The 14673-nt window shown below is 42.3% G+C and overlaps 2 protein-coding genes across 6 annotated transcripts in view; both read left to right on the top strand.

Moving 5' to 3' along the window:
* Positions 1-7612, top strand: part of LOC123647678 (ATP-binding cassette sub-family A member 13-like) — a 51232-nt gene extending 43620 nt beyond the window's left edge. For both annotated transcript variants that reach the window (XM_045565336.1, XM_045565337.1), the window contains exon 6: positions 5686-7612. In XM_045565336.1, the coding sequence (XP_045421292.1) occupies positions 5686-5853 (168 nt within the window). In that variant the 3' untranslated portion in view covers positions 5854-7612. The remainder of the gene's footprint in view (positions 1-5685) is intronic.
* The window catches only part of LOC123647677 (ATP-binding cassette sub-family A member 13-like), a 399770-nt gene continuing 392703 nt past the window's right edge, over positions 7607-14673 (top strand). For all 4 annotated transcript variants that reach the window (XM_045565332.1, XM_045565334.1, XM_045565333.1 and 1 more), the window contains exons 1-2: positions 7607-8370; positions 11965-12098. In XM_045565332.1, the coding sequence (XP_045421288.1) occupies positions 8109-8370; positions 11965-12098 (396 nt within the window). In that variant the 5' untranslated portion in view covers positions 7607-8108. The remainder of the gene's footprint in view (positions 8371-11964; positions 12099-14673) is intronic.

Here is a 14673-nt window from a genome sequence, read left to right on the forward strand (position 1 = left end):
CCTTTAGTTAAGCCACCAGTTATCAACTGGGAGCGATTTTGTCCCTCAGGGGATAGTTGTCAATGTCTGGACACATTTTTGGTCTTCACACCTGGGGACAGATAGGGAGGATACCACCGGCCCATACAGGGTTGGAGCTGGAGGTGCCACTAAACATCTTCCAGAGCAGGGACAGCCCCCGCAGCAGCGAATTACCTGACCCAGAACGTTAACAGTGCCAAAGCTGAGAAACCTTGAATTAAGGTGAGGATCTTGACAATATCGAAAATTCTTTCTTGCTCATATTGCAGCACGAGACACTGACTGTGGGGGCGTTTTCAGTGATATTGTGCCAACTGTGGCACATGTGCCTGTGTCTGCCTAACTCGAACAAAGATTTAGACAATTCAAAAAATAAGCAAATATGCAGTGAGACTATTAGGAGAAAAGTAAAAGAATATGGGCCAACTAATGAATTGGAATGGAGCAGGAATGTCAGTGTATCCATTACATAACTATACTAGCAAATTACTATTAGACTGGACATTTGTCTTAACTTTGCACTTTCTCATATACCAGACCAAAAGGAAAATATCATGGGTCACACATATTTAGAGTTTTACAAATAATGGAAGAAATTACAAATAGGATAAAGTACCATTTCAATGATTAAATTAGCATTTTTTTAAAGGAAATGCTTGTGATGTGGTAGCCTACTGATATAATCACATACAGTCTGTGACAGTAAAAAATTGGTACAATAACGTTTGGAAAAGCAACTTGATATCCTTTGTCCCAGTAATTGTTCTGATAATTTATCTTGTTTGTAAGGCAAAAGAAATTAAAAGCTGTATGCATAAAGATGTTCATTTATAATGATGGATAATTTTAATATCTAAAAGTAGGGTAAATGGGATGTTGATTGCCTCCTTAGTGTGGTCACTTAATAATAAATACAGTACATGGGAAATGATTATGTTATTATGTCAAGTGTAAAAAGCGGAGGTCAGCATCATATCCACAGTGTGATTGTGATGTCAAAACATTTAGGCATGTGCACAATGAGCACACAAATGTGGCTACATGGAAGCAGTTCTCTTTATTATGATGACAGAATTCTAGGTAACTTTCCTGTTATAAAATTCTGATAAAGATGTTACACTATTTGATTTTCATTTAGAGTAAAACAGTCATTTGCATAATCTGAGCAGATGAACAGCAAAACTTGAATTATGCTTTCAGAGGATCCTTTTGGGCTTTGTGTTGAGCATGGACTGATGGTAGCCACAGAGGAGTTGGCAGTCAGTGTAGGGAATCAGCTCTTTCATTTGTGCAATAAATGCAGTGGTTTAGGGCAGTGATGTGGTTGGTGAGGGTGGTGTTGAGATGTGGTGGAGTTTTTGACATATTTCGGAGGTAGAACCAGTAGAATTTGTTGATGAATATGATGTAGGTTGTAAGAGAAAGAAAAGAGTCAAGGATGACTCTAAGTGGTTCAACCTCAGCAAATAGAAATATGGAGTGGCCATTTGCTGCTGGGGGGGAAAGATTGGAGCAGGTTTTTCTTGGGGGTGGGGAGAGGAGGAAGGGGAAATCAGGAGGTTGATTTTGGGCATGTTAATGGGACATCCAAGTGGCACTTCCAAGGAGGCTATGGGAGGTATGAGTTTGGAGCTGAGATAAGCCGTCTTGGATGGGTGTATAAACTGGAAGGTGTTGGTGCATAAATGACACTCTAAGGCCATCAAGGGAGAGGGTGCAGACAGACAAGAGAAAGAGGGCTGAGCACCGGACACTCACATTTGAGAAGTCACAGGCAGGGAGGAGGAAGATGAGAAAGTGGGGTGTCCCGCTAGCCCGGGGAAGCTGTTTTCAGAGATGGGAGTAATCCACTGTCCCGAATGCTGCTGATCAATCAAGTAAGAGGAGGACGGAGAAGTGACCACTGGAAGTGCAGTGTGGAGGTCATGGTGATGTGGACAAGAAAGCCTTTGATGGAGTGAGGAAGGTGAAAGCCTGACGGAATGGGTTTAAGAGAGGATGAGTGGCAGTCAGTGGAGACAGGAAGTATAATATACATGACTCAAGGCGGTAGGCTGCCAAGGGGAGGAAGACATGGGGTAGAGGCTGTGGGGGTTGTGGAGGCTTTGGTGCCTGCTTCCTGCCCCACTGACTCCCCAGTTTCTTCCCAGCTAAGGTGCACAGGTCTCCAAGAGCTTGGACTCCTGGTCACAGTGTCCCATGTCAGGCACATGCTGAGAGTGTTTTGCTTTCTGCACCTGCTCCTTCTCTGAAGCAAGCCAGGCCTGAGAGGGCAGGGGAGCCGATACCCCCCAAGCAGCCTGCAACTGGGGTGACCACCTGATTCATGTTGCCTGGGACTGAAAGTCCCTCATCACAGAAAATATCTCAGTCCCAGGCAATGTGGGAAGGTTGATCCCTTGGGGTCAATGCTGGGCAGCACCTTGGGTTCCTGAGTGGCTCTGTGGATTCAAGGTGGCGTGGGCCACACAGGACCTCGACTGTTGCATAGACTTTTCCTTCTTTCCTGTTTCATTCCTCCCACTCCCTCAGCTCCTTTCTGGGACCATGCCCTTGAACAAGCCACCTACACATAAGTCCTTGTCTCAGGGCTGCTTTCAGGAGACCTTAAATCAGGACAGGAGAGAGGGACTTTCTTTCCTCTTTCTTTCCTTCCTTCCCTCCCTCCCTCTCTTCTTTCCTTCCTTCCTTTTTCCCTTTCTGTTCCCCACCCCCTCTTTTGTGAGACAGAGTCTCACTCTGTTGCCCGGGCTAGAGTGCTGTGGCGTCAGCCTAGCTCACAGCAACCTCAAACTCCTGGGCTCAACCGATCCTACTGCCTCAGCCTCCCGAGTAGCTGGGACTACAGGCATGCACCACCATGCCCGGCTAATTTTTTTTCTATATATTTTTAGTTGGCCAGCTAATTTCCTTCTATTTTTTTAGTAGAGACGGGGTCTCACTCTTGCTTAGGCTGGTCTCGAACTCCTGAGCTCAAATGATCTGCCTGCCTTAGAACTAGTTTAAATCATCACTAGATTGTAATACCTAATACAATTTAAATGCTATGTAAATAGTTATTATGTTATTCTGCATTGTTTAGGGAATAATAACAAGAAAAAGAAGTCTGTATGTGTTCAGTACAGATGCAACCCTCCATTTCTTTCCTGAATTGTTTCCACCTGTGGTAGGTTGAACTCAGGGGTGCAGGTCCTGCATGTGGAAGGCCTGCTACGCTTCAGTGCACGCTTCCTAAAAACAAGGGCATTCTCGTGCATGGCCACATTGTGGTTATTAAAATCAGGGAATTAACACTAACACAATAGAAATCTTTAAGCTACAGACTTCTCCAGATTTCCCAGTTGTTCTAATAATGCCCATAGTAACAAAAGACAATCCTGGATCATGTGTTGCATTCAGTTGTACTGTTCTTAGTCTGTTTTGCTCTGAAATGGTTTCACAGCCTTTCTTTGTCTTTATTTCATTAAGATTTTTGAAGGGGTTCCTTATTTTGTGGACTGTCTAATTTGTGGGTTGTCTGATGTCTCCTCATGGTCGGCTTTGGAGTTGTGATTTATGGCAGGAATATGTTGTGTTTTTAAGATGGTGAATAATGACACAGGAGTGAACCGAGGGAGAGAGAGGAGAGCTGTGGATGGTGCTTGTGAAGGCTGGGAGGGCTGGAGGGTGGGAGCCCAGGCTGATTGTTGGGCTGAGATGGTGACAGCAGGTTGTGGGTAAGCCAGGGTACCACCCCGATGCAGGTACAGGCAGGACAGTTGTGGGAGTAAGGAGCTTCTCTCTGATTGTTGCTACTTCTCAGAGAAACAGGAAGCAAATGTGCAGATTAGTGCAGGATGGAGACCAAGGAGTCTAGAGATCTGAAGAGAGAAGAGGTTTAGAAGAGCTGGCTAGGAGAATGGGGAGGAACATGGACAAGGTTACTGTATTGCAGTTACAACACTAAGCTGCACACTCAAGGTTTGTGGTCATGAACTTAATGTGAGAAGAGTCAACATCATTGTGCATTTTTCTGCAGCCACATTCAGCCATTTGGGTGAGGGTGTGAAGTAGGCAGAGAGTTTAATTTGATGGAGGATGGATTTTTTTTCTGTTGGTAATGAAAAGGTCAAGAATTTGACCATGGAAATGGGTGATGTAAGCAAGTAGAAGAAAATATCACTGGACGGTGGGGGAGAAGGGGCCAAGTAACAGCAGTGGTTCAAGAAACACTAGGAGATATTGAAGTCACGAGAATTATGGTAGGAGTCACGTTGCACAGGCTGGCAGTGTGTTAGAAGCCAGAATCCTCCAGAAATGGCAGGAGGTGATTCTGGGAGTGTCCCAGGGAAGACGCTGAACTCAGCTTTCCTGAAGGAGGGGACTGGGTGGAGAGCAGAGAGCCAGCAATGGCACAGCTAGGAGCACAGCGGGCCAAGTCCTCAGTGCTCAGTGAAATGCTGAGTTTTCCCACACATAACCCTCTCTGTATTCTTTTTAGTACTACGATGGTGTAAACCTTTCCTGCTTTGCTTACATAGCTAGTTTTAAAAAGCAGCTGCATCACGGCTTCAAATAAAAATGAATTATGTTACCACTTTTCCCATCCCTTTGCCCGGGGAGAAGGCTCTTCTGTCTTCTTTCTACCCTTTGGGATGAATATTTTCACTTCTTTCCCTTGGGTCTAATTTTCCCCCCAATACTTGGGGAAAATTAGAAATCCGGTGTGCAGTTTCTTGTTCCATGTCCACTTTATTAAAATATTCATTTAGCCTTAATTTTCCATTTACTTCCCTCCAGACTAAGATTCTATGCATTGTACTATCAGAAACAGCTCTCTGGAAATGTGGTGGCAGGGGTGGGGGGAAGGGAGTACAGTATTCAGTTATCACGCTGCGTGTCAGTCATGACCGGGCTCAGTTGCAGTAATAGAAAAACCCCAAATAACAGGAGGCGTTATAACCTTGTTTGTATTTGAATTATTCTCTTTTCCTTTCTCATTTGCTTGCAAAGAATAGATCATTACATTCTTGTCCAGGATCTATCAAAAAGACCTTGTAGTTTCCGAAATCTTAGAAATTGGTACAACTTGTTACAAAAGCAGGCCTCCTTTTTCTCCTCTCCCCCATCCATACTTTCTTTTTTTTTTTTTTTTTTGAGACAGAGTCTCGCTTTGTTGCCCAGGCTAGAGTGAGTGCCGTGGCATCAGCCTAGCTCACAGCAACCTCAGACTCCTGGGCTTAAGCGATCCTACTGCCTCAGCCTCCCGAGTAGCTGGGACTACAGGCATGCGCCACCATGCCCGGCTAATTTTTTTGTATATATATTTTTAGTTGGCCAGATAATTTCTTTCTATTTTTAGTAGAGACGGGGTCTCACTCTTGCTCAGGCTGGTCTCGAACTCCTGACCTCGAGCGATCCACCCGCCTCGGCCTCCCAGAGCTAGGATTACAGGCGTGAGCCACCGCGCCCGGCCCTCCCATCCATACTTTCTAAACAATGAAAATACCCCACAGCCTAACAGAATAATTTTAAAGTTGTGTCTGTTCAACATAGGGACATAGTAAGCATGATTTTCTACCAGGAGAACGTCTACTTCTTGTACCTTTGGGACGTCCTGTCATTATCTCATTTAATGTATTAATAAAACTACAGAGGGAAACTTTTGGGCTTCTTCCCTGTCAGATGGATCTCAATAAGACTGAGGAGGTCATATTAAAACTGGAAAGGCTCCACCAGCAGCCTCACTTCTGGGATTTTCTACTTTTACTGCCGAGACTACAAGCAGACGTTGTATCCCCGGAGGATGGCGTGCGCGCTGTGGAGCACTTGCTGCAGACGGTTTTGAAGTAAGTGAAAAAGGGAAATATAACTAAGGTTCGGTGAGTTAGTTTTTCTTTCTCATTTTCTGCATAAGAAGTAAAAATTACTGAGCAATTGTTTGGTTGGAAAAAAAACACCCGTAATACAACAGGAGCTCCTGCACCTCCACGTCTGTCCCTGGGCTGTCTGTGTCCGTATTTCATCAAGGGGCAGTGATGTTGTTCAGAGTATATCCTCCCTGCTTTAAACATTTAACATTACATTATTAATATTTCATATGTTATGGTCTACAAATAATAATTTTTAATGGCTGCAGAATATTCCCATTTGGTAAAGTATCGTATATCATAATTTACTTCATAATTTTAGCATTGGACTTTTGGTTGTTTTTAAGCTTTTCACTATTAGAGATGTGACTATAAAAATTTTAACTAATTTCTTAATATATCATGCCATAGTTGTCCAAAATAACATTTGACTGATCAGCTCTGTTGTTCAAGTTGTATAATTCAGCAAGTTGGATGTTGGTTTGGTGTGACGGATCTGGCCCCCATGATACCTGAAGATTACGTTTGGGAAGACCCTTTCCCATGGTGGATTTCCCATTCTTTAATCAGCATTGTCTTCTTTCTTTAAAATTTTGAATTATTTTGTGTAAACTCATTGTAGGAATACAGTATTTTATCAGCAAAAGTTTATATTCTTTTCAGATTTTTAATTGTTACTTATTTTAGCTGCCATCAGTGAGAACAACCTGCACTGCCCTCAGGCCAGGATGAGAGGGGCCCTGTCCTGGGCCCTGTACTTCAGTGGTCCCTGCCCTGGCCTTCCCCAGGCTGTGCCTCTGCTCATGGCTCAGGAAGCCCATGGGGAGAAGCGGATGTGTCCGCAGAGCACACAGCCCCCGACTCCCTCTCACCCTGGAATTCCCTACCGCAATGTCCAGAGCCCACTTCCAGAGCCTGTGCTGGCCTCTTCCCTGGTCCGTCTCTCTGAGGGCAGGTCTTACGGTGCAATGTGCATCCCCAGCCTCAGGGGCGTACAGGGACAGCTGCGGCCATTGGCAGGAGTGTGGGTGGTGCCCGGCCCTGTAGCTGGAGTGCCCGCACATGAGCACTGAGGCCCCTTGAGGTACAGACAGAGCTGAGGTTGGGAAACAAGTGGGGATGGGGTGGGCTGAGGGTTGGGGCCAGGGCTGTGAGCTCCCCAAAACCCCACACTCTGGAGCACAGCTCTGAGGATCAGAAAATTCTAAATTTGAATGTGGCTTTCCAAGTTGTTATGAAGATGTATTTGTCAATGTAGGAAAATGGGACATATTTTGATAATCTGTTAGCCTGATTTATAACTTAAATACTTGAATATATTTGCTGTGTCTCCCTTTGTATTCTTGCTCTAAGCCCTGAATATATTAGCAGTGGAAAGTGAGAACAATCAGGTAATCCTGAGACAGGAAAATTTGAAATTAGAAGATATTGATGACAGTTGTTGGACCATATCAGCTTCAGCAGAAATTTTATTTCTATTTTTTGCTTTGGTGACACAGCATCAAGATAATCTACGTTCACAGAGATAAGTATCTGCAAGTGGCACCAGTTTTCAATAATATATCTTGTAATCTTAGGATACTCTTCAATACATAAAGATGCCACGAGAGATTTTCCTTAATGAGAAGCTATACAAAATAAACTGTCTGGAAGCCAAACTTATGGTTGTGTGGTCTTATTTTGCCAAACTGTAGGTGTATTCCAACTTCAGTTGATTGTATTTTGTAATCCACAAGTTGAAGTATATTTATTTATAAAATAAAAATTGATATTTAAAAAATAAACTTAATACCATATACTTGTGGACTCCCCTTCCCAAAAGCCCCTTGTTCTGTGAAGCTGTTTGAAAACCACTGATTGAACCCTGGACATATTCAGATCCATGGGGTAAGGCAGAGTGGATGATTGGTGCACATGGCATTGCAGTTGGCTGCCCTCCAAATATTAGACTGATTATCTGAACCTGAAGCAGCTGGGCTGACTGTTCATTTGCTTTTCTAAGATAACAGTACTTTGCAGCATGGCTGGCCTTCTCAACTGCCCCATAGCCCTGTAGGGCAGGAAGAAGGAAGGCTGAGCATAAAATGAAATCTATGACAGAGCCAACCAAAATTGAGTTCCTCATTGAAGGCAGAGTGGAAGATGGCCAACATTCCTGTGTGTTTCTAGAGAGGGAGGCTTACCTCTTACACTTAGTCCCCAGACCAAGTAGTTAGGGTGGCATTAAAGGCATGAAGAATGTTGACTGGGAGGTGGTCCAGCCATATCTTGCAACAGGTCAGCCCATGGGCTACAAGTAAACCTGGAATTGATGCTACCTCTTTTGCTAACTATCAACTCATATTGCTTTTGTTTTGTTCTGGTTCTAGTTTCTTAACATCCCTAGAAGATTTAGATTGGCTGCAACTCAATCCAACTTTCTCCCAGGTTTCTGAAATGGCACTGAATGTGACCATTTCGACACTGGCATTTCTGGAGCAACGTGGAGTAGCAGTCACTGGTATGGGTAACTTAGAGCTATTGCTGTATTTTAAAATGTTTCACTATTAATTATTGACAATCAAAGTGGAGCTAAAATGATGTTCAAGGAAACGATTTAATTAAAATTTCAATACATAAAAAGAATCAATTTTCTTTTTGCTGTTAATAAAAGATAGTACTAGAGTAAAAATTTGATACTCAAAACTGAATTAGACTTCCTACTGCTATTGAAATTCTGCAGTCACTGCTAATAAAAGTGATATTTCTGATTAAAACATAACTGAATTTAAAATTCTTTGACTTGATGTCTTCTTAGATTAGATCTACCACTGGGTCCATGATTTTAATCTTTCTTTTCTCTAAGCTCCTATTGGGAGGAAATATTTGAAAAACAATAAGACTAGTAAGAGGATGTAGGTTGATGTGGACTCAAAGAGCTCCCTAACTGAGTTAGCAGCCCCTCCACAGGGGAGAGAATGAGATTATCTAGGTCTTTTCATAACCCAGGATATTATTTCTTTAATTTTCAACTGGGCCTGAATATTTAAATTTTTATTCCCTCCTTTTCTCTTTTTTTCTACCTCTGTCTCTTTCTTTAAGAGAAATACAGTGAGAAAACAGCAAAATTAGAATTCATCTGCCCATCCACCCATCTGTCCATCTGCTTGTCCTTCTGTCCACCTATCCACCCACCTATCCATCCATCCATCCATCCATCCATCCATGTACCTACCCATTCACCCACTGACCCCCCCCACCATCCATTCATTCATCTATCCATCCATGTACCTACCCACTCACCCACTGACCTACCCACCATCCATCCATCCATCCATCCATCCATCCATCCATCCATCCATGTATTCAATTATTCATCTCTCATTTGGTAAACACTGTGCACTTACTGTGAGCCAAACACTGCCCCAGACAGTGGGAATAAAAAGTTGAATAAGACATAGTTTTGCTTTCAAGGAAGTCATATTTATTAAAGGAGAGAAATGTGTCAATAAAGAAAAAACAAAGGCTAGAGAGTAGAGATCTGGTATCTTCTTCAGGAAACACTTCAAGGAGGAGTTTGGAAGGATGAATTAGAGCCCATCAAAGACATGAAGGAGCATTTGCAGGAAGAGAGAACAGTGTGTGAAGCCTCTGGCTTGCTCAGAGCCCTGAGGGTTTGACATTCAGTGTGTCTCAGGTGCATCAGGCAATGGCAGAAGATGGCCCAGAAAGGAGCCCAGGCCAGCTCGCAAATGGTCATTGGAGCAGTAGAATTACCTCTACGTTTCAGAGGGATGCTCGTGGGCAGGTGTGAGGGGTGGGCTGGAGGCAGGCGAGTCTGGGGGTGAGGAGCTGAGGATCAGGTTTTCCACTGGCTGCTGACTCTTGAGGTCTCAGCTCTCAGAGCTCTGTAATGTTGATAAGATGGTTATACACAGAGATTTCTACAGGAAATTTCTACAGGATAATCTCTACAGAGATTATCCTGCTGCGTGGAGCAACCCTACATGATACCCTCCATCATCCCAGATTCCACCTGTTGTGTGTTTCTTCCTGTTGCTTGTGACTCAGCACAGGCAGATCCCACCAAGAGGTCTCTGTAGAGAAAAGCTCGGCTGTTAATGTTTAATTCAATTTTCACCTTGGGTTAGTGCCAGGGTCAGGGAACTACTACTTCTTACCCTGAGAACAAAACCTAGAGGTGGGTGAGAGATAAATAAAATGCTTCACTGAAATCTTCCCAGTGACCTTTATTTTAACCAACTCATTTAGAAGCTCAAGTTTTTGTACCTCATCTGAATTACAACAACCAATTTACCTTATAATTAGAAATGTAATTACTGCTAAGAATGTAATCAAAATGAACAACTTTCTATCAACTTGCCAGTGAGTCAGAGCTAAGGAACACTATTACAAAACATACTTTTAGAGGAAACTAAAAATTGTCTTTATTTTCCCAAATTCTTTTGCTTGATGAGCAGATTACAATGTGTGAAGGGGAGGAATACTCTGTTGTTTAGCAATGAATTTCACAAACCAGTTGTCTTTGACTTTTTTAGAATGATTTTATGTTTTTATACCTATTCATAAACTGAAGTTACTATCTATTTTTTTCTCTCCTTTCTGGAACTTCATGGATAATTCTAATACATTCTGAGAACAGTGGAGATTAATAGTTACAACTCAGGTTTGGGAACCAGATCACCTTGGTTTGAATCGTGACTTATTCTAAACATGTGACTTTGAGTGTGACTCTAAATCCCTCCTCTCTAAAAAGGAGATAATTATAGCACCTATCTCATAGTGTTGTTGGACTGAGACCTCCCACGGGAAATTCTTAGCCTAGGGCCTGGTATCTCTGTAACATAAAAGTGCTAGTTTTCATCTCAGAAACCTGTCTTTTGTCCCTATGATGCCATGTAAAGACAGACCGGAAGTGAGGTGTCTTGGTTTCCTAGGATCTTCCCCATTTTCAATACCTTCTGAAAGTTCCCTTTGACTTGTGTCTCTTTCTTGGTGAATGTCCTTGATTGTGCCTGTTCTACAGACCTCACTGCATTAATAAGGACCCTGTGAGATCATTCATGTGAAATGGTTGTGCAGTGTCTGGCGAGTGTAGGGGCTTAGCAGATGAGTGTTGAATCATGACCTGAAACAATCTAGTTTCTAGGTTTTCAGATGAAGGTACGCCTCAGAATTTATGTGTTTTTATGTTTGAAATTGCTAGACCATATTCCTCAGAGATTTTGTTAAACCATGGCAGTCTTGGACTTATATTTTGGGTGTGTCACTTCTCGATAGTGTTGCTGGGTTATTTGGGTAGCTTATGCATTTTATACCTTGATTACCTGAGTTAGGGGAACCTTTTCCTGTGACTTCAAATAATTTTGGGGAGTACAGTTTTAAGGACTCCATAGTATTTTATGCTATGAATATATTATAATTTATCCTTTCCCCTGATACTAGATGTGTAGCTACTTTCCAATATTTATTTATTTATTTTTTGAAAATAAAAATTCAATTTTTATTTTATTTTTTAAATTTTTTTTCCTTTTTTTGAAATTCAGGGTAATATGGGGGTACAAGCATTTTGGTTACATGAAATGTGTTTGCCTCACCCACACCAGGGCTACAAGTGTGTCCTTCCTCCATACAGAGTGCCCTGTTTCCATTAGCTCTGGGTTTACCCCCCACCTTCCATCCCCCAGCCCCCTCACCCCCCACCTGACCCAATATTTAATCAGTATAAAACCAATGCAATAATATTGCTGTACAATAATTTTTGTTCAGGTATCAGATACTTTCTTGAAATAGATTTTTAGAAATAGGATTATTAGGTTCAATGATTTGAACTTTATAAAGCTATTGAAATATGTTTTCAAATTATCCTGTATACACTTTGTGATCATTTATGCCAGGGAGCATGTAACACCTCGTCATACTCTCCGTAGCCGCAAGTAATAACTTCTGTTCGTTTTACCATTTGATGCCCAAATTGTATTTGGTTTTCATTTACTTTTCCTGTAGAGGTGAATGTAGCATTATTTTCAGAATTACGTGAGACACGTCAAAATATTCAAACAACTGACAGTATAAATCTTATGTTGTTTCACAGAGTCAGGAGCCCACCTGTCCCTGCAGAACATGGTGTGGGATCCACAGAAAGTCCAATCTGATCTCAAGTCCCAGTTTGGTTTTGATGATCTTCACACAGAACGAATCCTGAATTACTCAGCTGGACTGAAGGAGGTACGCACATTTGATTGCCTGTTGCGCCGTTGGGTCTGTCCTCGAGAGTGACTTTAGAATACACTACCAGTGCAGGATGGGCGGTGGCGATGGGACAGGAAAGTCCCACTAAATCTGAGCTCCATAGACAGAGCAGGCCTCAGCTGTTCTAGCTTTTCTAGAAGTGTCCCTTTCCTCTTACCCTGTCGTTTTATCCCAGCACTCAAAGGCAGTTTGGAAGGACGATGACCCTTGATTGCTCTGGGAACTTGCAGTGGGAGAAGCCAGGTCAGGTGAGGGTGTGCAATTCTGGGCACTAGGCAGCAGCTAGTGGGGTCTGGGCAGGAAGGTGGTGCACCAGCAGGAGCTTGTGGGGCACAAGTAGGCGAACTTCCAGGCAAAGAGACCGTTATCATTAGAAGAAGAGGAGGTGAGCGTCGTGGAAGCCTGCTGGGCTCACCAAAATCGAGCCTCTTCTCAAATTAGGTGAAATAAGGGGGTAGGACTGGATGACCCCCAGGACCTCATTCACCTCTGATTTGCTGAGGTTCTTGGAGGCATCTTTTATCCACAGATTTCCCTTTTGTCACTCCAGTCCACTGCAGACTCTTCTGCTTTGCATGGTGCAGGGCCAAGAACTAAGCACCTGGAGCTTTGGTCCACTGATGCCCCTTTAGACCCCACCTCCAGGGTTAGAGCTTTTTGGTGCATCTCATAGGTCAGGGTTGAGCTGTGAATGTTTGGAGAAGACCCACCATCTCTTACAGGGGTCTAGGTCCAAACCGGGGGTGTGGATTTTGCTCATTTCCCTGTGAGTTCCCACTACCCGCTCTTCCGTGATAGCACTCTTCTCATATAAATGCAGCTACTGTGTGTGTGCAGACTGCTGCTGTCAGCTTGGTGCTCTGGGTCTTGCTCTCCATCTGGGTGTTAGATGGTTGGGCTGCAGCCGGATCCAACTAGCAGACTCCCGTGCTGCCTCGGCGTTTGAAAACCAGTTGTGCCACGCAGGTTTAGGTTTGCCACAGTAAAATCCATTTTGTGTTTTCTTGTCTCCCTGGCACAATTTAATTAATCATCTCACAATTTTATGAACTGTCTACCTCCTGTAGGACTCGAAATTGTGACCCTTGGCATTTCTCACAAGTGCTGCTGTAGATGGGATATGAAACCCCCGTTGACTGACTTTTATTCCAGTTTTCTCCATATTTATAACCCTGATTTTTCATTATATTAGAAAATATTTTTAGTAAAACTATACAAAACTTTTACCTTAGAATGGTAAATATTTTGAGATTAGAATTAAAAGGGAAATGGTCAGGAAATATGAGTGTGTGTATCTGCAAAACTCCATGGAAATTGAATACCACATGTATGAGTCTCCTATTGCTGCTATAATAAAGTTACCCCAACATAGTGGCTCAAAACAACCCAAATTTTTTAAGATACAGTTCTGGAGGTTAGAAGTCTGGAATGGGTCTTGCTGAGCAAAATCAGTGTGTCTCCAGGGCTGCATTCCTTCTGGAGGCTCTAGGGGAGATACCGTTGTAGGGCAGAAAGAATTCCTTTCCTTTTGCACTTCTAAGTTCAATGTCTGGGGCCCATGAATTAAACTGGTAAAAGACAGATAATTAAGAGAAAAAACAGTTTTAAGTACATAGGTATGCATGCGAGTTCACAGAGAAAAATGTAGAGATGGTTCCCGACTTAAAATGCTTCCACTTATGATGGTTTGACTTACAATTTTTCAACTTCACAATGGTGTAAAAGCTACACACTCAGTGGAAACTGTAGTGTGAGTGCCCATACAACAATTTTGTTTTTCATTTTCATTACAGTATTCAATAAATTACATGAGATAATCAACACTTTTTTTATAAAATATGCCTGTGTTGGATGATTTTGTCCTACTATAGCCTAATGTAAATGTTCTGAGCACATCTGCAGTTGGCTAGGCTAAGTTATGATGTCTGTAGGTTAAGCATAGTAAATGTAGTTTTTAAAAATATTTCAGAATATTACTGGGGAACAAATGTTTTGGTAACATGAATTGCTTTTGTACAGTTTGAGTCAAAGTGATAAATGTGTCCATCACCCAGAGAGTGTGCATTTTACCCTTTAGGAGTGAATTTATCCATCCCTTCCTCCCCCTTCCTACATGCCTGATTTCCATTCAAGTTTACTACCATATGTGCACATGGGTGTTGATCAGTTAGTTCCAATTTAATAGTGAGTGCATATGGTATTTGTTTTTCCATTCTTACAACACTTCACTTAGGAGGATGGTCTCTTATTCTATCCTGGCTGTTACAAAAAGTATTAGTTCACCATTTTTTATGGTTGAGTAATACTTCATATTATACATATACCACATTTTATTAATGCACTCATGTATTGATGGGCACTTGGAAAATTTCCACATCTTTGTGATTGTGAATTGTGCTGTTATAAACATTCAAATGCAAGTGTCTTTTTTATAAAATGTCTTTTTATCATTTGGGTAAATACCCGCTAGTGGGATTGCTGGATTGGATGGCAGTTCTACTTTTAGTTCTTTGAGGTATCTCCATATTGCTTTTCATGGTGGTTGTACTAG

This window comes from Lemur catta, chromosome 11 (assembly GCF_020740605.2).
Source record: "Lemur catta isolate mLemCat1 chromosome 11, mLemCat1.pri, whole genome shotgun sequence".
Lineage (NCBI taxonomy): Eukaryota > Metazoa > Chordata > Mammalia > Primates > Lemuridae > Lemur > Lemur catta.